Source organism: Gymnoscopelus microlampas (assembly GCF_963454915.1).
Source record: "Gymnoscopelus microlampas genome assembly, chromosome: 8".
Lineage (NCBI taxonomy): Eukaryota > Metazoa > Chordata > Actinopteri > Myctophiformes > Myctophidae > Gymnoscopelus > Gymnoscopelus microlampas.
In genome coordinates this window covers 34,133,881-34,160,967 of record NC_139945.1, presented here as the reverse complement: position 1 = coordinate 34,160,967, position 27,087 = coordinate 34,133,881, and the positions used below count along the sequence as shown (strand labels likewise).

The 27,087-nt window shown below is 45.2% G+C and overlaps 1 protein-coding gene across 1 annotated transcript in view; it reads left to right on the top strand.

Annotated features, from left to right (window-relative positions):
- The window catches only part of veph1 (ventricular zone expressed PH domain-containing 1), a gene marked incomplete at both ends in the record, with an annotated part of 190,216 nt that extends 167,159 nt beyond the window's left edge, over positions 1-23,057 (top strand). The window contains 3 exon segments of the mRNA XM_084064643.1: positions 4,296-4,432; positions 21,267-21,320; positions 22,875-23,057. Of these exon segments, the coding sequence (XP_083920769.1) occupies positions 4,296-4,432; positions 21,267-21,320; positions 22,875-23,057 (374 nt within the window).
- Between the last annotated feature and the right edge of the window lie 4,030 nt (positions 23,058-27,087).

Sequence of the window (27,087 nt, the reverse complement as noted above, 5' to 3'; positions counted from 1 at the left end):
TGGCTTTCTGCCTCAGAATCCGTCCTCTGTCCGTCTTCAGTTGCAGTTCCACAGCTTTTAATTGATAGGACGACATGTTGGGATGGTGTCTGTGTCACAGGGAATTTGTCCTGCTCCTTACAGGCTTTGCGGGTCATTCTCTCCTGTGGACTGGTCTATTTGTTTTCCTTTTACTTAAGTAGTTCTTTGGGACTTGCTTTCTCCCTCATCCAGCTGATCTTTTCAGGCTGGGCTTCCTTGCATTCTTCTTCCATAGCCTCTGATCCACCACATGAGATGATAGCTCACCTTGTTTAGTCAACTCCTGCTGGGGCTCCATGGGAGGAAACGTGCACTAAGTAAGAAGCTTATGGTGGACCCCTCTCTCTCTCTCTCTCTCTCTCTCTCTCTCTCTCTCTCTCTCTCTCTCTCTCTCTCTCTCTCTCTCTCACTCTCTCACTCTTTCTCTCTCTCTCTCTCTCTCTCTCTCTCTCCATCTTCAGATTGAACTACATACACATATGTATGTCAGACTGTTTCTTTATGACAACGTAGGACTGGCGTTCCCATCCATCACCCTCAGCTTCTGTCTGCCGTCCACGTGCCAGATCTTTATCAGTACTCTGTCCCCTGGCTTGAACACATGGTGCTTTGCTTTACAGTCATACTGTCTTAACTGCTGTTATTTTTGCCTGCATGGACATGTGGTTGGCCTTATCATAAGCATATGCCTGACACAGAGACATATGAAGAGTTTGGGCATATGCACTGTACTCACATGGCTCCTCACTTGCTGACAGCCCTAAGATGAGGACAATGGGGAGCCTGGGATGTCTGCCATACATTAAAAAGTAAGGAGTGTATCCAGTTGAGTCAGGCGTGACATATTCACGCCAGGGACTTCTGGTGTGGATCCAGTGTACCCAGCATATCCATCAGGGTCCTATTAAACCTCTCGGTGGTTCCATTACCCTCTAGATCAGGGGTTCTCTAACCTTTTTATACCACGACCCCGTATTATGAGAGGTTCTTTTTTTGTTGGCGACCCCATCACCTCCACACCATGTTTTGATATCATGGAATCCCCTGGGCCAATATCTGATCTTATCAGTGAGAAACTGACCCAGATGCAACATTTGCAGCTTCTCTGGCAAAACTAACTGCTCATAATCCTCACATTCTTTCAAAAGAAGGTGCCCTGGCACCACCACTTCTACACATCCACACCTCCCTTTGGTTTGGTGTTTAGCAATTTGGGATCCCAGGTAAAAAAAAAAGCGCCCCCAGCGTTTCTCACTTTTGCATTTGACTCTGGGGTGAGTGATTAAATAGACTGACGATGACTGGAAACCGGCGTTTGCTCTGCCCTCAGCCCTCCACTTCTGGTGGTGCGCCTATGTTTTCATTCCCACTAACAATATTTCTCCACGGAACACTAACACCATTTCTCCCAAAGAACATGGATCGTTTTGGTTATAAGCCCACTTGTTTGTATGATGAAAGAACAAGTTAAAATGTTACTAACTTTCCGCTGTTTTGTCGGCTCCGAGGACGCTATTGTTAAATGAGTTTGGGTTTGTTTCCAGTGGGAAGCGAGCGCACAGATGTAAATCCCGCCCACTACATTTGATTGTGTAAAGCGCGGCCTGCTTCCTGATCTGAAGGCACGCCCACTTGTAAGCCAAATTCAATCCCCCCCCCCCTTTCCGAACGGGGCACCCGACAGATTCAGTAGCGCAGCTCTGAATCTGTTCTTGAGAGATTAGGTGTTTAGTGACCTGTAGTGTAGAAATGAACCAATCACAGGATCATCTCTTTGCCCTGCCGTAACCTTCTGTTTTGTCACTGCAGGAAGCAACTCTGTTTCCAATGCCAGCATTATTATGGCTCATTCAGCCGTTCAACTTGATAAGACAGTGGTGTTTGAGGACAATTTGCATGTACTGATTTCCTCTTGCTGTTCCTGGTTTTCAGTAGCTGATGGCATGTTTGCAAGGCCTGGGTGACATCTTCACTGGATAATCTGGACAATTTACCTTGACGGTACTGAATATTGAAGTCAATCCTGGACAGTTGGGACAACCAACGCTGGCCGGTCGCATCCTCTTTAGAAGTGATCATCACGTATCATTAGAAGATTGTTACATGTAATTCGTTCCAGTAAAGGGGATCATAAAACGTCTCTGTTCAGCTAAAATCTATGATTTGTGTGCAAGCTAACAGGTTTCAACCAGCTCAGTGGCCTTGTGATTAGACTGAGATTGGAAGGTCAGGGTTCAATTCCCCGGTCGGGTCATACCAAAGACTAAACTGTGGTGGGATTTGGGGTAAGTCCCTGCAACATATACTAGCGTCATGTCCAGGGGGTGTACCTGCATCATGGCTGGGGGATGTACTTGTACATCAAGCCGCCTCACGCTACAGAATGGGCTCTATGCTGTTGACTTTTCTGTTTTCGCTCTACATTAAATATCTTCACTGAAAATAGCCATTGAAGCTCACAATGTGTCGCGTTGCAACGCATTGTGAGCTTGTAGACCTGCTATTTTCTGCAAGAGGTTTCCCCACAATAAGGATGCTGGGGTTGAAGTGGTTAAAAGGATTTTCCTGTTGAGCACTGGACACCAAGCCCTGTTACTCACTATCATAGTACACCCACACATTTAAACAGGCAAATACGCACACACACACACACACACACACACACACACACACACACACACACACACACACACACACACACACACACACACACACACACACACACACACACACACACACACACACATACACACAGCCTTCCTTGCATTTGATAACATTGATGTTGCACAAGCATTGTGCCTAACATGCTCAATATTCAAGATTTTCAATATTGTAGTTTAGTCACCATCACCAGATATGTTTTTTCTTTGTGTTCTTTTCTTGTTCTGTTGTGTAAGGTGGATTGATAGTAAGGTTTAATCCAATTGAAATTTAAATGAAACCACATGCACACGCACACACACACACACACACACACACACACACACACACACACACGCACACACACACACACACGCACACACACACGCACGCACACACACGCGCGCACACACGTTCACATTCCCTCATCTATCTTAGATCAGAGCTGCTTTACTCATCAGTGCCGAGACAAAGAGTGACTTTGTTTTGTGTAATGTTGTGGTGGAGGCAGGCACCATATCACTTCCTGGACCCAGTCAGAGGGAAGAACACCAGTGAGTTTGGCCTGGGGTCTGAACTCATGAAAGAACTTTAATCCAGCTCCAGGAGATGGAAGACTATGTGGGCGAGTGTTACTAATCACAGCAGTCCCGACTGTGCTAGTGAAAGCTTGCGAGTGTGTATTTGTGTGTGTGCAGTGGTGGAAAAAGTACTCAAATTCTGTACTTAAGTAAAAGTACCAATACTGCAATATAAAAATACTCTGTTACAAGTAAAAATCCAAAATTAAAAATTGACTTGCGTAAAAGTACAAAAGTATTGGCATCAAAATGTACTTAAAGTACCAAAAGTAAAAGTACTAAATATTTGAAAATAGCCGATCTACAAGCTCACAACGCGTCGCGATGCGACGCGTTGTGAGCTTGTAGATCTGCAATTTTCAAATAGCCTATGTATAAAATAGGGCTAAAGTGGTTAATGTATGTTTCATTATGTCATAATCTATATCTGAAAAGTAACTAGTAACTAAAGTTTTCAAATAATTGTAGTGGAGTAAAAGTACAATATTTGCCTCTGAGATGCAGTGGAGTAGAAGTAAAAGTATTGGAAATTGGAAATACTCAAGTAAAGTACAAATACCTCAAAATTGTACTTAAGTACAGTACTTAAGTAAATGTACTTAGATACTTTCCACCACTGTGTGTGTGTGTGTGCGTGCCTGCTTGCACGTGCGTGCCTATGCGTGCTTGTGTGTGTGGTGTGTGTGTGTAATGCCAGTGTGCCCTACCACCTACTCAGATAACAAATACAGACGCGTGACTCAGAAACAGATGCCTTCTGTTGATTCAATCGGAACAACGCGGCTCACTTGAACTTTACCCTCTTGTGCCCTTTGCCGTTGTTCTTATGTCACAGTGATGGGTGACGGGGTGAACAACAGCTATAGGAAAGGTATCAGACGTATCGCCAAAAGCACTCCAAAAAGCAAAGTTACACATGAATGACTTTAACTCGGAGAGTGGATCCGTAAGGGTCCATTTGGTTCCATTTGTACAACGGCTAATGTGTACTTAAACAAAATAATACTTAGTTACAGGCTGATGTGATGTGAAATTCTTGTATTGTTCCTGTAGTTGTGAACCAGGAGGGCCAGCCTCTGATGGAGGGGAAGCTGAAGGAGAAGCAGGTCCGCTGGAAGTTCATCAAACGCTGGAAAACACGCTACTTCACACTGGCCGGAAACCAGCTGCTCTTCAGGAAAGCCAAATCAGTATGTGTCCTCTTATCCTGCATACACACGCGCACGCATGCATGCAAGTACGCACACGCGCATGCACTCGCGTGCACGCGCGCACACGCACACACACACACACACACACACACACACACACACACACACACACACACACACACACACACACACACACACACACACTTGTAGATCTACACATATCACTTCTTTGGTGCAAAACATTCAGGGATTCAGGGTCTGCAGCCAGGCTGGCAACACTCTTGTATGCCAAAGTAGGGCATTCATTTACCAAAAAAATAACACCCAGTCTGAAGTGGGCGGTGTGGTCACAGTGGTCATCACAGTGATGGAAGTGATTCACTTAAAAAAATCACACCCTGTGTGAAGGTAGCGGCGCCTTGATACATTTTGTCATATAAAGTGGATAAACGCATATTATCGATATGCGTTTATAATGTGTTTATAGCCATGTGTCACATGAAGCTTGACCAATCACTTTGTTGACAGGTCTGACCAATCAGAACGTTGATGGGTCTGACCAATCAGAGCGTTTACGGGTCTGACCAATCAGAGCGTTGGCGGGTCTGACCAATCAGAACGTTGACGGGTCTGACCAATCAGAGCGTTGACGGGTCTGACCAATCAGAGCGTTGACGGGTCTGACCAATCAGAGCGTTGACAGGTCTGACCAATCAGAGCGGTGACGGGTCTGACCAATCAGAGCGTTGACGGGTCTGACCAATCAGAGCGTTGACGGTGAACACGGGCAAAGTCAGGTATAGAGCAGGATCCGCTTTATACCTAAAGGTATAGAGCTCCTATACCTAAAGGTATAGAGCGGCTAGCGCCGCTAAAAAGTGTTTTTTTTAAGTCCATACTGCTATTCATAGGGCTGCGTGTCATGTGTTTCGCTAGCCAATCACAGTCCTGAATTTGCAAAGTCAGCCAATCACATTACAGCTAGTGGTGATGACACTAGCTGTAATGTGATTGGCTAACTTTGCAAAAGTATAGATTTGCATTGACTGTGGAAGGGTTAGGGTTGTAGACTGCGTTGTAGACTATTGGCCAATCACAGTGCAGGATTGGTCAGTGTCCAAACCTCACTTATAGGGGGCGGTTACACCGCCCCAAAAAAATAAAAGGTGAAATATGGAGATACAAGGTTTCTGCCTGACAGCAACGATATGTACATACAGTATATACCATACATTACCATGTCCTTCTGAGAAATGGCCGTGAAATAGTTCTCATTCATGTTTTCCGTTTCCACATCAATTCAAGCATGATGAAATACGGTTTGAAACAGGGGAGATGTCATGATAAGCTATAATGTCTCTGAGGGAATCCAGTCAAGATGTACAGGAAAGTTCTCTGGCCCCAGCATGGAGCCCTGAGGGGCTCCCAAGGACGAGGTGTGATGCTGCAACAGGATGAGTCACTCTGCTCTTCTATAAACTCTGGACATGAATATTTAATAGTAGTAAAAACAGAAAAAGGATTTGTGTGCGTGCGTGCGCACACGTGCGTGTGTGTGTGTGTGTGTGCGTGCGTGCGTGCGTGCGTGCGTGCGTGCGTGCGTGCGTGCGTGCGTGCGTGCGTGCGTGCGTGCGGGCGTACGCAAGCAAGCCAGTGTGTGTGTGCATGTGTTTATGAGTGATCTGAAGAGAGGACTCCATTGGGCTTTAACTGTACTTTGTTGACCCCTCCAGCGTCTCTGTACTGTATATAGTAGTGAGTGACTGTGAGGCCAAAGAAAGTGTGAGGTCATTGGACATAATAATTCAGCTGAAAGATTTATTGCGGAGAGGGAAAAGGTTGCTTAACCAAAGCCATGGATGCAAAACAAGACCATAGCAAATGTGTTGAGGTCAATAGTCTGATACTAAATCCTAATACTAAATTGACTGTCTCCGTCAGGTCAGGTAGGTTATTGTGGGCCAGCAATGTTCAGAATTCTCCAATCAGGATGGAATAGAAACAATCGGACGGATCCGTCTTGATCACTTGACTATAGAGATAATGTGTACTGATTTAGCTTTTTCTGATTTGTTTGGACAAAATGTGTAGGAGTAATATATCTTTTTTTGTCTTTGCAAAAAACGGCCGCCAGGTGGCGCTATAATAGGGCAATGTTAAAAGGGTGATGTTTGTTCCTCAACGTAGTGTTAATGTACGTGCAAAGTTTCACCACAATCGGACGCTGTGTTCATGATTTGCGGCATTTTGTTCAAAACGGAGCACTCCTGCAAACTTTGGAAGCCAATCGTGGCCAATCGGGATGGAATATGAAAAATGAATAACCCTGTCGTGCCCGATGTGAATGCACCTCAACAATAAGGAAATACCCTAAATAGTCAAGAGAATATGGATCTTTTACAGTATGTATTCCACTTTTTAATTCAGTTTTTTTTTTGTTACAGTTTTGTTGTTGGGTTGTGAAGCAGTTTTGACTAATGGGAGAAGTGTTTAAAGATATCGCTATTCCCATTTGTCAAAAGAGACGAGTGAGGAGAGAAATGTTTTGGTGAGGCTAAAGGTTGGCGGGATAGAGTCAAATCCAGAATAGTGTTGATGTTTTTCTTCCAAAAACTACAATTCATAAAAGAGATCTGGCTTTATTTGATTTTGGCATTGGGTGAGGGGGACCTTGTTGAGGGCCATCCAATCTCTGTGTGCCCAAAGTGAGAGCTGTGTCCGTGTGCTCGGTAGTAAGTCGGATTATTTTCCGGTGGGGGTTGGCCTCCATCAGGGCTGCGCCTTGTCACCTATCCTGTTTGTGATATTCATGGACAGGATCTCGAGGCGAAGTCGTGGCGGAGAGGATATACGGTTCGGTGAGCTAAGGGTTGCGTCAATGCTTTTTGCGGATGATGTGGTCCTGATGGCACCATCGGTCCGAGACCTTCACTGGATCGGTTTGCAGTCGAGTGTGTGGCGGCTGGGTTGCTGGGATGAGAATCAGCATCTCCAAATCTTAGGCCATGGTTCTCAGCAGGAAACCGATGGATTGTGCAGTCCGGGTAGGGAATGAGGCTTTGCCCCAGGTGAAGGAGTTTAAGTATCTTGGGGTCTTGTTCACGAGTGAGGGGAGGACGGAGCAGGAGATCAGCCCGGAGAACCGGAGCAGCAGGAGCGGTATTGCAGTCGCTGTACCGCATTGTGGTGACGAAAAGAGAGCTGAGCCAGAAGGCAAAGCTCTCGGTCTGCCGAGTCAATCTTCGTTCCTACTCTCACCAATGGTCATGAAGTGTGGGTCATGACGAAAGAATAAGGTTGAGGGTACAAGCCAAAATGAGTTTTCTCAGACGGGTGGCTGGCGTCTCCCTAGAGATAGGGTGAGAAGTTCGGTCACCCGATAGAGACTCGGAGTAGAGCCGCTGCTCCTTCGCTTGGAAAGTAGCCAGCTTAGTGGTTTGGGCATCTAGTAAGGATGCCTCCCGAGCATCTCCCTAGGGAGGTCCTCGCTGCACGTCCCACTGGGAGGAGACCCCGGGGCAGACCAAGGACCAGGTGGGGGGATTACATCTCCACACTGCCCTGGGAACGCCTCGGGATCCCCCAGGAGGAAGTGGCTAATGTTGCTCAGGAGAGGAAAGTCTGGAGCTCTCTGCTGGAACTGTTGCCCCCGCAACCCGACTCCGGATAAGCGGTTGAAGATGGATGGATGGATGGATGGATTATTTGGGAGGAAGTTGGCCTGTGTCACTCAATCTTGAAGTGTCCTTACCTTGTCTTAAAACAAAAAAACGAATTATTACACACCACTCTGCTACCGAGGAATTTGTTTGGCTATTATCATTACAAGTATTATACCTCTGTGGGTGTGTTTGTGTACTGTATCTGTCTGTGTGTTTGTATGAGTATACAATATACTGACGTGTTTCTGTGTGAGTGTTTGTGTTGTGTGAGCGTCTTTATGCATCTGTGCCCAAGCACACGTGCCTGTGTATTTAGTGGCAGTCATTTGTATTTTGAAACCATGAGACCAGCTCATTACTTTAAATGTATTTTTTCCAAATATGAGGAAATGAGAGCATCATTCTGTTCTTCGTAATACCATGTTTATCGTCTCTCAGAGTCAAGGGAGAGAGTCTCAGCATACTGACTGAGAAATCTCTTGAGATAGTTGAGGCATTTGGCAAGACCCAAACCTGTGCGTAGAATTCCTCTGCCTCACGGGAATATCTTCAAACAGGGAAATATTTTTAGGTTTATTGGGAAGCCATGATAGAACGGATGTCTCCCTATTTCTCTGCTCCAAACAATAGGCTTTGTGTTCCCGACCCAGATGGTAATACGTTCCTCCCTTGCTAAGGCCACAAATTGGACCAACTCTGTCTCTCACTCCCCAAGTTTGGTCTGCCAAAGGGTCTTCAGGAGATGTTACGAAATATCTATTCATACTGGGGAACCCAGAATAGTTATTTACTCAGTATTCCATGACACAGCAACTGAAGCACTGAAACATTTAAAACTCTTCTTAGATGTTTGTTTATTTATTTTTTTAAATCTGCACTATAAAATGTGTACACATTGACCCAAATGGACCCTTATATTTTATGTAAAGTAACTAAGTACATTTACTCAAGTACTGTACTTAAGTACAATTTTGAGGTATTTTTACTTTAATAGAGTATTTACAGTTTTCAGTTTTTTACTTCTACTCCACTACATCTCAGAGGCACTTTAGTCCACTACAATTATTTGAAATCTTTAATTATTACCAGTAGTTACTTTGTAGATTTTTATTATTATTACAAAACATACATCAACCACTTCAGCCCTATATAAATTTCGGCATTATATATAGCCGATCTACAAGTTCACAATGTGTTGCGATGTGACGCATTGTGAACTTGTAGATCTGCTATTTTCAAAATATTTGTATACATTGTATACATTTGAAGACTTGTGAAACGGGACATTCTGCATAATGAGTACTTTCTACTTTTGGTACTTGATAGCATGATAGCAGAAAATTGGTAATATATAATATATATATTATATATATATATATATATATATTATATATATATATATGTATGTATGTATGTATGTATGTATGTATGTATGTATGTATGTATGTATGTATGTATAAATATGTATATATATATATATATATATATATATATATATATATATATATATATATATATATATATATATATATATATATATATATATATATATATATATATACTTCACCTTCTTAACATTCACCAGATTAGGGACTTGTTGGGCTGCCATAAACTGTAGAAATCAAAGTTTAGTATGCATGGGAGGCCAGATACGTTTTATGATCATTGCTTTGAGCAGACCACCCGTTGAATGTTTGATCATCTGTGTGAATGTTGTTGTGCTTTTTATTTTTTTGCTGATGTGTGAGGTTCCATGACGATGGTTGTTTTTCGCTGTATTTGTTGTGTTTGTGTTGTGTTGAAAAACAGGGGAAAGGCGATATTATGGCTTGCCCAATTCCCTGTTTATTGTGTTGTGGTCAGAGTCATGCTGATATTGTTTGTTTTTGTTTTTTGCCATGTTTCTCAATAATAAAGATATATAAATATATTGACATCGGTGGGGATTTGAAGTTAATGGACACAAAAATATCTTGCTTGAAATAACCCAATTTTCATGCAAGTAGACAGAATTTCATACTGTGTAACTTTTTTCAAATAAACAAAAGTATTTTTGATATTATCTTTCACTGGCATATTTTTCCACAATAACCATTCCATATACCCTAAATGTGTTTTTGGACAACTTCTGTATACACAAGCCATGAGTGTCTGCCCCCGGCACGTGTGCCAAAATGATGCAGACACCAGACATTGATTTATTTATGTATTTTAAAATGATTATATGCTTTTTCTGACAACGCTGTTGTTGCTTTCCAAAACAACCTTGGCGCTAGGACCCTACAGCATTCGTTTTGTTTCCTAACTGAATTCTGGGACTCGCTCTTCTAACATACCATTGCTAGACAGACCAGAGGTGTCATTAAAAAGACTACTAAAAGAAATGTTACGCATGTATGACTTTAACACATAATGAGTGTGAATATAAAGTATTCACCAAAGGACACACACACACACACAAGTGACAGAGCTGGCAGGTTCTGCATGTTTGAGCGAGTGAACAAGTCAACTTGACTTCACATTGAACTGTGTGAATGTAGGGGTACAGTGTAGCCACTGTGGCTGACCACAGTAAGACCCCCGGCGCTGCCAGCCAGGGGGGGGGGGGGGGTACAGATGTGGAGTCTTTTCAATACAACACACACACACACACACATGCTCACGCGCACACCACAGTAAGGATGTGGGGAAATCTCATGATGGCAGCAACTAGCTAGGCTATGACCCAATGGAATGTAGTGGGTATAGCTGTGGCCCATTGTGTACACACACAGTGTATTATGTGTATTGTCGCTGTCGGGTGAAAAACTTGTATGTCTAAAACTGAACATTTTCAGGAAATAATAACGTAGTGTTCCAATGGATCCAATGGAGTTATTATTTAGTCACAAGCTCTTGTTAGTGCTTTTCATTTGTTTGATATTTATGATACCCACAGACACACTTAACCACTTTTACCATCACTTAAAAATAAAAAAAAGCAAAAACAGCCGATCTACAAGCTCACAACTCGTCTCCATGCGACACGTTGTGAGTTTGTAGATTGGCTGTTTTGCTACTTTTGAGTGACACTGCCATATGACGAAGTAGGGAATTAATTTATGAAAATAAAAAAAACGTAAAAAGTTGAAATATGGAGATACAAGGTTCCTGCCTGACAGCACCGATATGTGTATATGTACAGTATCACATGCACACAAACATTCAGAATTCTACACCTTGTGGGGTACACCATAGTCTTGGTGTGCTCCAGGGTTTGGGATTTTGCCCTTTGAAAGGAAACAGAAACAATAAAGGGCTGTCTGAATTCTCTTCATGTTCTCTAAACCCCAGCTGTGATTAAAAGCAGCACATACTGTGCTGGCCTCAGTATAGTCTAACTGCAGGCCAGAAAAGCAGGCTGGCAGTTAGCGGGTTAGATTCCCAACACTGCCTGCGAGAATATGATCATGAACAATGCATGAGTAATGGCCTCAGCAGTCACAGTGGAGGTGCCTTTGAGCTAGCCTGGTAAACCATCCCCCTTCCGGAAATCTCATTTGCATTTGATTTCAGGAATTGGTCTGGCCTACAGGCCTGTCTGGGCAATTTGGCTGTGGCCGGGAGCTGGGCGGGATTAGTACCGTTGACTGACAACCCCTTCAGCCAATCAGCAGTTTGTTCCCCCCACCACCAGAGCAAAGTGACGCAGGGGGACTTTTGAAAGGGCCATGCCGAAAATAGGTTGCTTTATTCGGATACATGTGTGTCACTGCCCGCCCCTGCCGGTTCTCTGATTATGATTTTTTTAAATAGGCTCTGTCATGATTAATTGACCACATATATGAAGTTATTAAACAACAAAATTCTATCCGAACGATATCTTAAAAGTAAATTCCGTGCCTCAAAACAGAAGTTTGAGAGCGCTTTTGAAGTTTTAAAACCAAAACAGTGAACAGAATTTAAATAGCGTCCCGTTCCATTTTTATCGGCTGCACTCGGCTCCATTCGGGTTCACTCGGGTTCCACCTGATTGGCCAACCTACACTGTCAATCACAGAACAATGAGTGAGGACGCTGAAAGGAGAGTTCATGTTATGAACTCCGGAGAAACGCCCAGACAGGCCTGTAGGCCAGACCAATTCCTGAAATCAAATGCAAATGAGATTTCCGTAAGGGGGATGGTTTACCAGGCTACCTTTGAGCAAGGCATTCTAACTACTCTGGCTGAGCTGCTTTGTGGCCAACAGTCGCATAAGCCTGCGGTTGTACTGAGCACCTACCAGAAGTAAATAAGTGTAACCCAGCGGTTCCTAACCTTTATTCCCTGGAGCCCCCCTTCTTAGATCTGACCAAATCTGGGACCCCCCCAACAAGTGTGTGGCACGCACACAGGCACACAATTTGGTTACACCAGCGTTGAAAACGAGCATACACGCTCAGCAACCTTTCCTTGAATAGATAAGGATTTACAGTATATAAACTGTACAGTCCTTATCCATAATCTTGTATGTTAACAGTGTGACTGTTTTGTACGAATGGAACCAGGGTCCATTTTGTTCCATTTGTACACTCAGATGTTATGGGGGTCCTTGAAATTTTAAAGTTTGAGAAAAGGGTCTTGAAAGGGACAAGATAACACTAGCAAAACAAAGATTCATAGTTCATAATGAAAATGATCCGATCCAGTTCTAAACTAATTCAACACTATATGGCCACAATATTTGAGAATCTTTTTTTATTGTTAAACAAGCATACTGACTCAATAAAAATGTCTAGTAAATGTGTGGTTTCTTGATATTTCTATCATTGTATAATAATGATCAAATATCTTTCATTATTGATCTATTTTCCTGTCAGATTCAGTTCCGTCAAAGCTGTTATTTTAGTCTCGTTACATTGAGCAGAAGTCCCAGAGTCCACTCCTCCATTTCCCAACAACAAAACATGGCAACGCTTGTTGCTCATGATGTGTGACAATTACTATAACAATGTGTGAGTGTGTCTCAGGAGATGCTGCGTTTAGACATGCCCCACATGCTTGGTGTGTGTGTGTGTGTGTGTGTGTGTGTGTGTGTGTGTGTGTGTGTGTGTGTGTGTGTGTGTGTGTGTGTGTGTGTGTGTGTGCTTGCTTGTTTGTTTGTTTAAGCTTCCCACCTGCAGAGCCCAAAGAGCATAACCACTTAAACCCTCTAGTCTTAGAGAAATGGACTTGAGTTACAACTGTACTCTGACTGTTTTTTTCTGTCTTCACCAAAAATAGCCGATCTACAAGCTCACAACGTGTTGTGTCGCAACACGTTGTGGGCCCCTGCTAGGGGTTCAAGTGATCGCCCCCTGCTAGGGTTCAAGTGGTTAAGTAGTTTGACTATTAGTACAGTGTGTTACGCTGACATAATCAGCCATGAAAAGCAGCTCTTTTCCATAAAAAGTGAAGTTCACTGACTGTGAGAGATCAGTGGTTCTCAAAGTGGGGTCCCCCTGGGGTCCTTGAAGGGGTTCCAGGGGGTCCCCATTAAAATGAAATAATATAGCATCACCATCAGCTGAACCACTTGAACCCTATTGTATACTTACATAGGCTATTCAAAAATAGCAGATCTATAAGCTCACAACACGTCGCATTGATCTTCTATTTTTCTTGCAACAAAAATGGAAAAATATTGAAAAATTTGGAATAGACATTTTTTAACACAAATGTTCTCTTCCGGGGGTCCCTGCCACAAAATCTTTTCAAATCAGGGTCCGTGGCCTAAATACATACATTTGGGGGTCCTTGAGATGAAACCGTTGGAGAACCACGGCTATAGAGTTCTGAAAGCATGGCAGCGTTTCCATGCTGACTCACCGTGTTAGGATTAGGCGGAACCAAAGAGTTGGGTGCCTCTTGTCTCCTTTGTTGCTTATTATACAATGCTCACATTTGTCATGGATTATTCCTTTTGCGCAGTCCAACTGTGACCAACGCCTCAACAGGCAAAGCGCACCGTTTAGTTGTTTTAAATGACCATCATAGCTTTTTGTTCTTTCAGGCGAAGAAAGGTATTGGTCTATTTCAAGGTCAACTAGTTTTACCCCCGAGTACAAACTAGAGGTTACGTAGGTAACCCCGGTTCTTTTAGTTTAGGAGTGAGGCACTCACTATGGGAAACAGCGCCATCTGGCGATGCAACAGAGCTACACAATACGCTCCCGGGGCCCATTTCATTGGGCTAGAGGGTATGTCACGTAACCGGCTGTCCCTTCCCCTTTCCGGAAGGACATATGGTCGTGACGTAGTACTTCCTCTTACCACAGGTCCTCTGTTCGCAGTGGCGAAACAAAGGGGTGTTTGGTGAGTGCCTCACTCCTAAACTAAAAGAACCGGGGTTACCTACGTAACCTCTAGTTCTTTGTCGTTTTGAGTCGTGAGGCACTCACTATGGGATCTATAAACCCCCCGGAAGCGTTAAAAACATTGTATCCCCAGAAAAACCGCACGTCCCCTACTGGCTCAGGGACCCGCACACGGCGGGCCCCCGCTTCAGGGACGCCCAGGCCCACCGGGCCTGGACACGGCACAAGGGATGAGATAAACGAAAACCCCGACAGACCGAAGTCTTCCCCATTCAGCTAATAGAAGACAAGGCTCGTCACCTACTAACCTCCTAGTAAGGGAACAGGGCCCCCCTGCTCCCTAGGACCCAACAGATTGTTAGCCCCACGGGATCACATCAGGGGGAGAAAGGCACCTCAAGTAGATGAGGCTGCCACGCCAAGGACTGCGTGCGTCACCGAGGAAGCCGCCATGTCCAGGCTGTAGAAAGCTGCAAAGGTCGAAGGAGACGACCAGTTAGCAGCCCTGCAAATCTCCTGGACCGAAAACCTCTCTAGAGAGGGCCCAGGAAGCAGCCAATCCCCTAGTCGAGTGCGCCCCCAATCCAACAGGTACTGGGGCCCCACTACTAGTATAGGCGAGCCTTACGGCCTCAACTATCCACCTGGAAAGCGTTGACTTGGCCATCGCTTTCCGCTGGTCACCCCGGCCGTAGGTGACAAACAATCGTGTTTACGACCTACCAGGCGCCGTCACCTGACAGTAGAGCCTCAAAGCCCTCACTGGACAGAAACAAAGTGACCGCTCATCCACCGCCGAAGCGAAAGGAGGTGGATGAAACGCAACCAATCCGACCGGAGCCGGTGCAACCACCCCGGTCTTGGTAACGAACGCCAAGTTTGGCGTCAGCAGAACCCGTCTGCTATCCCCAGAGCACCTCAAGCACTCCGAACTCACCGGGAGTGCATGCAGGTCACCGACCCTCTTGGCCATAGCCAGGGTCACCAAAAAGACTGTTTTCAGACTCAACACCTTGAGGCTCCCAGTCTCGAGGGGTTCAAACGGGGGGAAGGCAGAGTGCATTCAGCACCACCGCCAGATTCCAAGCCGGAAACAGAGGCCTGTTACCCGGCCTGGTCCGTCTGGCCCCGCCCAAGAACCGCCGTACCAGGTGACGATCGCCAACCGTCCCGCCTTCGAAAACCTTCGTGGCAGACGGAGATGGCATCCAAGTACACCATGACCGTCGAGAAGGTCAAACCCTGATTCAGCTTGCTCTGCAAGAGAAAAAGGAAGCCGCGTACCGGGGCCCGAAAAGCCACCACCACTGGTGACTGCCCCTGGCACCATGACACGAAAATATTCCATTTGACGTCATAGGCAGCCCTAGTAGAAAACGGCCCTCGCCCTCTGGATGGTAACCACCACGTCAGGGGGCAGACCACACGAATCTAGGTTGGCCCTCACACAGGCCAGAGCCACAGATCTAGGTCCCAGGGGCTGGGGTGGTTGATCTCGGTCCCCACCTGCGTCAGCAGGTCCGCGATCGGAGGAAGGGACCCGGGTTCGGCGTGGAGCAGAGAAGTTATCTCCGATCCCCACACGCCCCAACCTGGAGCAACTGGCAGTACAGTCAGGCCCTGGGGCCTGACCTTTTCCAACGTCGGGCGGAACAACTCCAGCGGCAGGAATGCATAAAGCAGTTCCCTCGGCCAGCTGTGAGCCAACGCGTCCAGTCCCAACGAAAAGTCCGCTGCCTTCACCGAGAAAAAGCGAGAGCACTTCGCGTTCTCTGTTGAGGCAAACAAATCGACCTGTGGTCGATCGAACCTGGTCCAAATCAGGCTGGCGTCCGTCGTGACAGCCGTCCGTGAGATCACAGCACCTCCCCTGGCGCCTTCTGACAGAAAGGGTGCGCGTGAGCACAGCCTAAGCGAATCCATGCAAGTGGAGACACCAGACCTTGTCGAGGGTCCACGGTAGGCGGGATCCTGAGAGCCCGCATCCACCCCTGAAAGGTCCCAAAATAGCCTACTTAGGCAGGTCAGGCGTATGGCTGAAGTCATGAGACCCGCCACCTGCACGCACAGCCTGTAAGTGACTGTCTTTCCTACGTGGAAAGGCCTCACACAGGACAGGAAGCCGTCCAATCACTCCTGAGACAGACGTGCTGCGAGCGTGGTCGAGTCCAGTGAGAACCCTATAAGGGAGGACTGCTGGGACGGAACCAAAACGCTCCTTCTAGAAACCGACAGTGAAAAACCGACAGTAATCGCGCCTCAGGGCTACGTTGGTCCACCTGTCCCCCTGACCGAACGTGCGCAGGAGCGCCACGGTCATCAGCATACGAAAAACCTGAATTTCGTAAGAGATTTGATGAGACCCCTTCATCCAGAAAGGGTCACATAGCCTCCCCCCTCCTTCTTTGGCCAGAAAACACACGAAAACCAGTTGTACCAAAAACTGGGAAAAAAAACCCGGGTTACCTAAGTAACCTCTAGGTTCCAATTCGTAGACGGTTTTCTGAAGATGCCCTTGCCCAGTAGAGAGAGTCCCTCTCTCTCAGAGACATGGCTGCATTACCTCTCCGCATGAGAGGAACATCCTGTGTCTGACATAGGAGGCATGTAAAGGTACGTGGAAAATCACGTTGTTGTCCAGGGGAGCTGACCGGTACAACCACAGTGTGTTACTGCTGTACTGAGCCTGACCAGTACAGAAAACCAGTGTAACACTGACGTACCTGCTGCATTAAGCAACACAGTGTTGTCGTAAGCGAGGCTAGGTAGCCGCTAGGTGAAAACAACAGCAGAAATTTCCTGTGCACCGGGTAGACGGGAATGTGGAAACACGCATCCTTTAAGTCTATGCTGGTCCATCCGTCGCCCTGACGCACCGTGCGTAGTAACGCTGCGTTCGTCAGCAAGCGAAAATTGAATTTCATTAGAAATTTATTGAGACCTCTCAGGTCCAGTATGGGACGTACATCCCCCCCCCTTTTTCTTAACCAGGAAAAACTTTGAGTAAAAACCCAGGCGTTTCCGATCTGGGGAGAACTCTCCTATTGCGCCATTGTTTAGGAGAGAGAGAGAACCTCCTCTCGTAACGTAACTGCCGCTGCGCCCGTCGCGCTGGAGAAAATCACTTTGTCTGACATCAGGGGTTTCATGCAAAACTGTAACTTGTAACCCTTCTGTATGGTGCGCAGCACCCAATGAGACGGGTCGCAAGCTTTCCATTTCGCTAGACAGCGAGCTAGTGGGTTGAGGCGAGTTAAAGAAACTGCTCGCTCCACCGGCTGTCTGCCCGTTGTCATGGAGACCAGTGACGCGCTCGCACGCTCTGGCGTTGCCAAACGTGTGACGCTCGATAGAGGCAGTACGGGTGTTACCTGATTGACAGAAGGATTCGGGAAAGTCACGTGACCCCGCACGCGGTGCCTCCCCAACATTGGTATCCGGTCGGAGAAGCCCCTTGTCCGTCTCCGGTCGGAAACGGAAACAGTTGGATTCGGGGAGGTCACGTGAGACAGTACGCGGTACCTCCCCGACGTCAACATCCGGTGGGGGACGCTCGACGTCCGTCTCCGGTCGGACACGGAAGTATGTAACTTGTTTACCTTCCGTTCGGCCATCTTGGGAGGGCCCTGTGATGCAGAAGCGTTTTGGCGTCCTCTCCAAGATGGTGGAATCGGTTGTAAAAACGGGCGTGACCCCTGTGCCAAGGTGCAAAGGCGCCCTCTGGCGGACAGGGGTGGTACCGTTCTTACAATTGATTTTACAACTGGTTTTATTGTTACCTTCAATGGAGTCAGTACATGCAGTGTTTCTGTCCCACACGTATTTGGAAAAACGAGAACCGGCTTTACCAAATACTGTGGGCTCATGGGGGGGGGGGGGGGGGGGGGCAGATTGCTTGTCCCACACGTATCTGAAAAACCGACGAGGGTTTTTTCGGATACTGTGGGCCCAAAGGCAGACCATCGAGAACGGTCCTCGTTCTCCCTGGCACACAGGCGGAGTTGGAATAAGACAAGGTTTTGTACTTTTCAACGCATGTAAAACCACAATCACAGGGTATTTCTTCACAGATCTTACAGTAAGTGCGACATGCTCCTCTGTTTGGCTGTGGAGGCTGGAGACTGGTTTTCCCATCTGCACTGGAGTTATTCAATTCAGTGTAGCAAACACATTGGCATAATGGCGAACATTATATAAAAATAATGGATAAACGCATTATACTTCGTATCCCGTCAGTGTTTGGAAGGCCGAGAAGCCGGTTCCGTCCAATCACTATGGGTTTATTTCAGATAGTGTCTGAACCATGCAGGGTGTGGTGAAAGAACAACCATAATAGCACAAAAACAGGCAATAAAAACAATATATTGACATGAAGGCATTATATCGTATCCCAGCCGCATTTGGAAATGCAATATGTGACAAGTGTGACAGACATATTGGCACAGTGATAAGCATTAAGTACCACAATATACTGACGTTGATATGCATAACATGTTGTATCCGACAGTGTAGGAGGACGAGCACCGACCATTTTCCTAGCATTGTGGACTCATGTCGACATGGTTTGAATAATGCAAAGGTTTGGTTCTTTGTAACAAATTTTATTGGCACAAAAAACAGGCATTATATTTTGTACTGACCTCACAGAATGTGCAAAAAACTACCCTGCTTCTGCTCTGTAGACACTGGGAGGAACAGGGCGGTCAACGTCGCGTACTCCGCTCACGAAGGGGGTCGGGCTAGCTTACCGCGGGCCACCGCACGTGGCAGCTGGAGTTGGGGTAGGGAGGCGGAAGTGTCGCGGTGGTGCTGGGCGAGCACCGCTAGCACCTTCGGCGTTCCCCGTACAGGCCCTGGCCTGACCGTAGCGAGCCATCGCGTGGTGAAAGAAGCAGCTGCGGCTGTAGCCGAAACAGTTAAGCTGGTTAAAGGTTAAGCTAACCGCTCCATCAGGGGGGTTAGCGCCGCGGATGTAGCCTAACGGCCAAGTTAGTAGCAGCTAGGCTAAGAAGCAGCTAAAGGCTAATGCCGGCTCACCAAAGCTAGGCTAACGGCCCTATTCGGGGAGTTAGCTCAACGGGAAAGGGGTTTAGCGCTGTGGATGCGGGAGGGTTTCGGGGGGACAGAGCGAGAGCCGCCGGTGTCCACTAAAACTACCGGTACAGGCCGTAGCCAGGCCGTATCTGTGACGAAGCAGCCTCACCGAGAGCCGGACGAGACAAGCAACACAGTTCGAGTATCGCGGGAGGGTTTCGGGGGGACAGAGCGAGAGCCGCTGGTGTCCACTAAAACTACCGGCACATGCCGTAGCCAGGCCGTATCTGTGACGAAGCAGCCTCACCGAGAGCCGGGCGAGACAAGCAACACAGTTCGAGTATCGCGGGAGGGTTTCGGGGGGACAGAGCGAGAGCCGCTGGTGTCCACTAAAACTACCGGCACAGGCCGTATCTGTGACGAAGCAGCCTCACCGAGAGCCGGACGAGACAAGCAACACAGTTAGTATCGTGGAAAAGAGCGACAAAAAGCTAGGCTAACAGCTCTATTCGGGGAGTTAGCTCAACGGATAGGGGGTTAGCGCTGTGGAAGTAGCCAAACAGCTAAGCTAGTAAGTTAGCGGCTAGGCTAAGAACAGCTTTAAGCTAACGTCGGCTCACAAAAAGCTAGGCTAACAGCTCTGTTCGGGGAGTTAGCTCAGCGGGAAAGGGGGTTAGCGCTGTGTAGGTAGCCGAAGCTAGTAACAGCTAGCGGCTAGGCTCAGAGGCAGCTAAGGGCTAACACCGGCTCACCACGAGGTAGAATAAAGTTAGTTTCTCAGCGGGAAAGGGGGTTAGCGCTGTGGAGGTAGCCGAAGCTAGTAACAGCTAGCGGCTAGGCTCAGAGGCAGCTAAGGGCTAACACCGGCTCACCACGAGGTAGAATAAAGTTAGTTTCCTGGAGTTTAGTCGAGCGAGAAAACCCGTGGGTGACTTATCCTAGTCTCCGCTTTTAGGGCTAAAGCTGGTTTCTCACTTTGGGTCCTGAAGTGTAGTAATTGTTGAATAAATGTAGAATTCAGTTTTTAACAAGCGTGTAGCCTTGTAACATCTGCGAACAGAGGAACTGAAGAGAAGTACTACGTCACGACCAGCCCTTATATGTCCTTCCGGAAAGGGGAAGGGACAGCCGGTTACGTGACATACCCTCTAGCCCAATGAAATGGGCCCCGGGAGCGTATTGTGTAGCTCTGTTGCATCGCCAGATGGCGCTGTTTCCCATAGTGAGTGCCTCACGACTCAAAACGACAAAGAACCCCGGGTTTGTTGTTGGGAACGGGTTCTAGGCGGTCCCCAGCTAAATGATTGATAGTTAGGAACCAAATGGACCCTTATGGGTCTGTAACTCCAACAGTGTACATGTGTACACTGACGAAACAAATCATCAATTGGGGGTCCTTGGCCTAATGCGTATATATTAAATAGCTCTATACTGTATTCTGATAGTTATCATTGCTATAAAGTGTTTGTTTTTTTCAGTAACAGGGTTCGGGATACCAATTTTATCCAATCAGGAGAGAGAATTCATACAGAATACAAGATAAACAAGTACAATTGGAAGTGATGAAACAAAGAAATGAGCAGACACAATTGGAACTGGAACACTATCAAATTGAAGCTGATGAATGGGTACTCTCTCCTGATTGGAAGAAATTGGCAACCCACCTGAACATTTATTTTCTGTTTATTAAAGAGTTGGAGAGACAGGGAGACCCCTGTGACTGAGCAAACACTCTATAGCAATGGTTACTGTCACAATATAGAGCGTAAACCTTTTCACAAAAAAAAAAAAAAACATTTTGTTTTAACAAAAAAATATCACTTATGTGTTTTTTCTAATAGTGACTCTGCTTCTGTCCACAGAAAGATGAAGTGGATGACATTCCCATTGAGCTGAGCAAAGTTCAAAGCATCAAGGTCAGTAAAATTCTAAAGACAGTAAGCATACATTATACAGTATATTGTTGCTGTTGGGAAGAAACCTTGTATCTCCATATGACATTTGTTTTTAATATTTTTCATAAATGAATGCCCTGTTTTATACTTCACTGCATGATAGTGTGTCGTGCAAAAGTAGTGTACACGTAGTGTGCAAGCTCACAATGTGTCGCATTGGCATTGCATTGCTCACAAAGGCATTGCATTGCGACACTGCGGCATTGAATTTTTAATGCTTCAGGAAAATCTTTGAATTTCATTGGAAAATGCCCACATTTTAATAGAGCAATGCATTGATATTAAAAAGAACATGTTCTTTGTAATTAGTACTGTTGAACACACAGTATTTTTTAAAAGCATTTACTTTTGAATACTTTTTTTAAAAGCAAATAGGCTACTCCAGCTCTTTAAATCAAGTACACATTTGACAGAGCAACCTTCACTTGAAGTTGAGTAATATTTCACCAGGAGTATAGATACTTTGACTCAAGTACTACCGGGGTTGAGTACTTTGTCCACCTCATATAACCTGCACACCCAGGCAGACGTCACCACACAAACCTGCTTTATGTTATGCTTGACTTCATTCTTTTAGTATGGATCCCTCGAGCTCAAAAATATTTGTTTCATGTTTTTTTAATACATTCTAACCTACACACATGACAATGGTTAAATGCTTGTGTCCAACAGAACAGTTGTGTGTCATGACGCACAGAGAATATGGAACAGAGATATCCACATCAGTTTCTCCTTCGTAAAAAGCTTACTGATTTCTGACCTTGATAGATTATTGATACACAATACTGTCAGGTTCTGTGTTGCTCATCGCCGGAGATAACGGAACGGTTTCCTTCAGTGCCTTTGTAGTGTTTAACCCGTTAAGACCAGGAAAGCATCTGTCATTTTAGATTTTAACCACTTTAACCATTATTTTATACTTTGGCTATTTTTTTTAATTAAAATGAAAAATTGTGCAAATCTTTGAATATATATATTTAAGCGAACATTTGTAACTCAAATCTTTGCTTCTGGGGGTCCCTAGAACTAAATATTTTGAGATGGGGGTCTACGGCCAAATACATACAATTTCTTGACATGAACAAGTTTGAGAACCACTGATATTATAGCAACATAAAGTGTTTAAGAAAACTGTTTAGAAGAAGACATTTGTCGAATCTGCCTCAGGTCTTAATGGGTTAAGATCTATAATCTTAACAACGTGCCGCATCGCGATTCGCGTCACATTTTGAGCTTGTAGAATGTGTCTCTCGCTCTCTCTCTCTCTCTACCCCCTCTCTCTCTCCTCCTTGGTCTGTCCTCCTAATCCTAACCCTGCGAGCTAGGTGGTAGCTAAGAAGCTAATCCTAACCCTGCGTGCTAGGTGGTAGCTAAGAAGCTAATCCTAACCCTGCGTGCTAGGTGGTAGCTAAGAAGCTAATCCTAACCCTGTGTGCGAGGTGGTAGCTAAGAAGCTAATCCTAACCCTGCGTGCTAGCTGGTAGCTAAGAAGCTAATCCTAACCCTGTGTGCTAGGTGGTAGCTAAGAAGCGCAGAGAGAGGGGTCTGCCCCGGGCCTTCGAGATCTTCACGGACAGCAAGACGTACGTGCTAAAAGCCCAGGACGAGAAGCACGCCGAGGAGTGGCTGCAGTGCCTCAATGTGGCCGTGGCCCAGGCCAGAGAGAGGGAGAACAGAGAGGCCACCACCTACCTGTGACCAGCATGCAGCGGAGGCAGGCATCTGTATACCAGCCGTTCTCGGAGTGGGGTCCAGGGACCCCCCCCCCCCCACTGGTCCTTGATGGGGTTCCAGCTAAATGTGTTAATACAGTGGCGAAATGTATACTTAGGCTATTTGAAAATAGCAGATCTACACTACACGTTGTAAGCTTGCAAATCAAAAAAGTTTGAAGACTTTCACACACACACACACACACACACACACACACACACACACACACACACACACACACACACACACACACACACACGCACAAAGAGGCACACATCGCACTGCATGAAAGACTATTGAGGGCACTATGCATGTGCAAATGGATATACATACAGAAACACACACACACACACACACACACACACACACACACACACACACACACACACACACACACACACACACACACACACACACACACACACACACGCGTGTGCGGGTGTGCCCATTTTACACAAACACAGTTTTTTTCCTCTTCTCATCTTTCTTAAACATCTATAACCAAATCACAGCAAGGACAAAAAGAGAATATCACAGCTTTGGAAGATGTTGTCCTAGCATTTACACACACGCATGCACGCACGCACGCACGCACGCAATCAATACGCTGTACTAGCAATCCAGACAACTTGCCTATCAACATTCTATCAATGTCATCTCATGCAGTATTTCCAGAAATAAAGCTCTTCAATCACAACAATATACAACGGATGGATACAGGAAGAGTGGGCACCTCAATGTTACATTGGATATTTATTCCAAAATGTTAAAAAAATAAATAATAGTAATTTAGAAAATGGTCTTAAGTACTTTAAAGTATACCAGTTTTGAACATGCACATTACATCATTATCAGACCTAAATTTACCCTTCAACTTCTTGACTTGAATGACAGGCTAGACACAGGTTTTGTAGCAATTTGGAGCAATTGTAGGAACATTAAGCCATCAAATGTTCATGCATGTTCTATACTTTACATCATTGGCTCTCAAAGTGGGGTCCGGGGACCCCCATGGGTCCTTGGGGGGTTCCAGGGGGTCCCCAGCAAAATGTGTTAATATAGCATCACAATAATTTTAACCACTTTAACCTTTTATACTTTGGCTTTTCAAAGCTGAGCTTGTAAATCTGCTATTTTTGAAAAATCGTGAAGATTTGTGCAAACCTTTAAATACATATTTTTTAAAGTTAACATTTTTAACTAAAATCTTTGCTTCTGGGGGTCCCTGGAACAAAATATTTGTATATAGTTTGAGAACCACTGCTTTACATTACTTAACCATTTTCCAAATATCTTTTTAACATTTTGGGAAAAAATGCCAATTTAATATTGAGGTTCCCACCATTACTAAGTGCCCACTCTTCTGGTTACCCAGTGGGCAATCTGGGAACCCATTCGGTTAACAAAAAGGGGGAAAAAATTATGTTTCTTTCCTTTGTTTTAGCAGAATCTGTCTTGAGAGATTACCCAATGGGTAACCTCTTACATCACATACTACATGGTTTACCTTACATGCTGTTACATTATGGGACCTGGATAATGATATTATATGACTATATTTGTGTAGTTATTAGTGATCTAAACATAACATAGATGTTACAAGATATAAATATTACACATTACATTGCAAACTCCTGTCACACATTACCTCTGCTACTATAAAAGGTCTTTTACACATGTTAAAATCCTCAGTGTTGATTTGATCAAATGGGACCAAATGGAACCCTTTCTACACCCTCAGAGTTAAATGAACACTCAGGATTTTAAAGTGCAGCTCTCTAGTTAGAGCAGTGGTTCCCTAACATTTTAGCTCGAGACCCAAAAGAGAAATCTGATGTCTCCACCCGGAACCAAAACTGGTGAAAATAGCCAATCTACAAGCTTGTAGAGCGGCTATTTTAACTACGTTGTAAAAACTTTTAAACTCACGGAATTCCTTTGATTTTATAATTTTAAAATAGTTTAAAAATAAATAATAATATTTTTTTTGTTTTGTTTTGTTGTGAAAACAATAGAAATTGGTCCACGACCTGAAAATGGGTCCTGACCCAGAGTTCGGGAACCACTGAGTTAGAGCACAGTAACACTGCCAAGGGTTTAGGGGTTTGTTCCCCACTGGGACCAGCTATGTTCAAAAAGTATGCAGCTTTGTTACTGTTACTGTACGTAATCCTCTGTTATACTGTATTTTTATCTGAAACCAAGCAATATGTAAAACTGTGGTTCTTAGCTGAAGTCGCTGATAGGAACCCTTATAGTGGGACCCTTATAGGTCTGTAACTCTGACAGTGTACAAATAAAACCAAATGGATCCATAAGGGTCCATTTGGTTTCATTTGTACACTGTCAGAGTTATGGGGGTCTGTGGCTTGATGCATCACCAAACTGGGGGGTTTGAGAACCACTGATGTCAACTAACTGTGTGTCCATTTCAATGTGGATGAATGGGGACCAACTATATGTCAAGCTAAGCAAAGCTAAGCAGACTGTCTGTATAGCTACTAAAAACAAAACAAACAAACCTTACTGTGAACTTTGACCCGGACCAGCTTTCAACTTTTACTCGGATGTTATGAGTCACAGCGAGGACCAATCAAATCAAGCCGACCGCGGACTGGTACAGAAAGCAGCAGCGATCGGATGAAGGGTGAACTTAACCCAATCTGGGAACGCATCTGTGTCATTTTAGATTTATTTGGTTGCTCAAAAATAGCAGATATACAATACACAAGAGCAATATACAAGAGCGCCGCGCTATGAACTTGTAGATATGCTATTTTTGAAAAATTGTGAACATTTGTGCAAATCTTTGAATAGTATATTTTTAAACCGACATTTTTTTACTCAAGTCTATGCTTCTGAGGGGTCCCTGGAACAAAACATTTTGAGATGGGGGTCCGCAGCCAAATAATATCCTATTGGGTGGTCCTTGACATGAAAACGTTTGAGAACCACTGATATAGCAACATACGTTTTTTTTTTAAAGGGTTAGGATTTAGAAGACATTTGTATTTGTATTCAAAGATTTGCACTCTGTGCCGCGCTATGAGCTTGAATATCTGCTATTTTTGAATAGCGAAATAAATCTAAAATGGCATGGCGTTACCGGATTGAATGGGTTAACAATGACCTTTGACGTGAACCGGCGCCCCGACAGAAGCTTCCGGTCGGAGTTCTGTGCTTTTTGATGGCTGTGTGTTGTACGACTGAGCTGGGACTGGAGCGCTGTGATTTATATTCAGCAATAAGGATAAGGAATAGAGATGCAGAGCCCATAGGGAACGTGTAGCAATAAAAGTGAACAGGGTTTTCTTGGAGCAGACAAGAAAACAGGGAGACTTAGTCTAATGGACAACAGATGAGAGGAGCACGCCATCCTGGAAACCCCCCCATATATCTATCTGTGTGTGTGTGTGTGTGTGTGTGTGTGTGTGTGTGTGTGTGTGTGTGTGTGGGTGTGGGTGTGGGTGTGGGTGTGTGTGTGTGTGTGTGTGTGTGTGTGTGTGTGTGTGTGTGTGTGTGTGTGTGTGTGTGTGGGGGTGGGTGGGTGGGTGGGTTGGGTGGGTGTACGGATAGTGCATGTGTGGTGTGCACCCAGTGTGTGTGTGTGTGTGTGTGGGCATGTATGTGTGCCACTAAGATTAATCCAGTGGTGTTACTGTTCATCCAGGCCGTACAATAGTCATAATACTTATGATACTTATAATACATCTGCAGTCTTTGCATATAGAATATACTGCACTCATTCGGAGAGTCCATCAGCATTATTATTACTAGTCATTTATCATCACTGTAACAGTGTCAAGCGGTTAACCACTTTCAACCTGGCGTCTCTATTTTGGGCAAGTCATTATAGGCAACAATAAAAAATAAAATAAAAATCAGGACAAAAAAATAACAAAAAAGGAAAAGTAGCTGATCCACAGTAAAGGATCAGCTATTACAAGGGCGCCGATACTGTGGGTGCCTCGGGGCTAAAGTACCCAGGAGAAATGACGAGCACCCATTACAAACT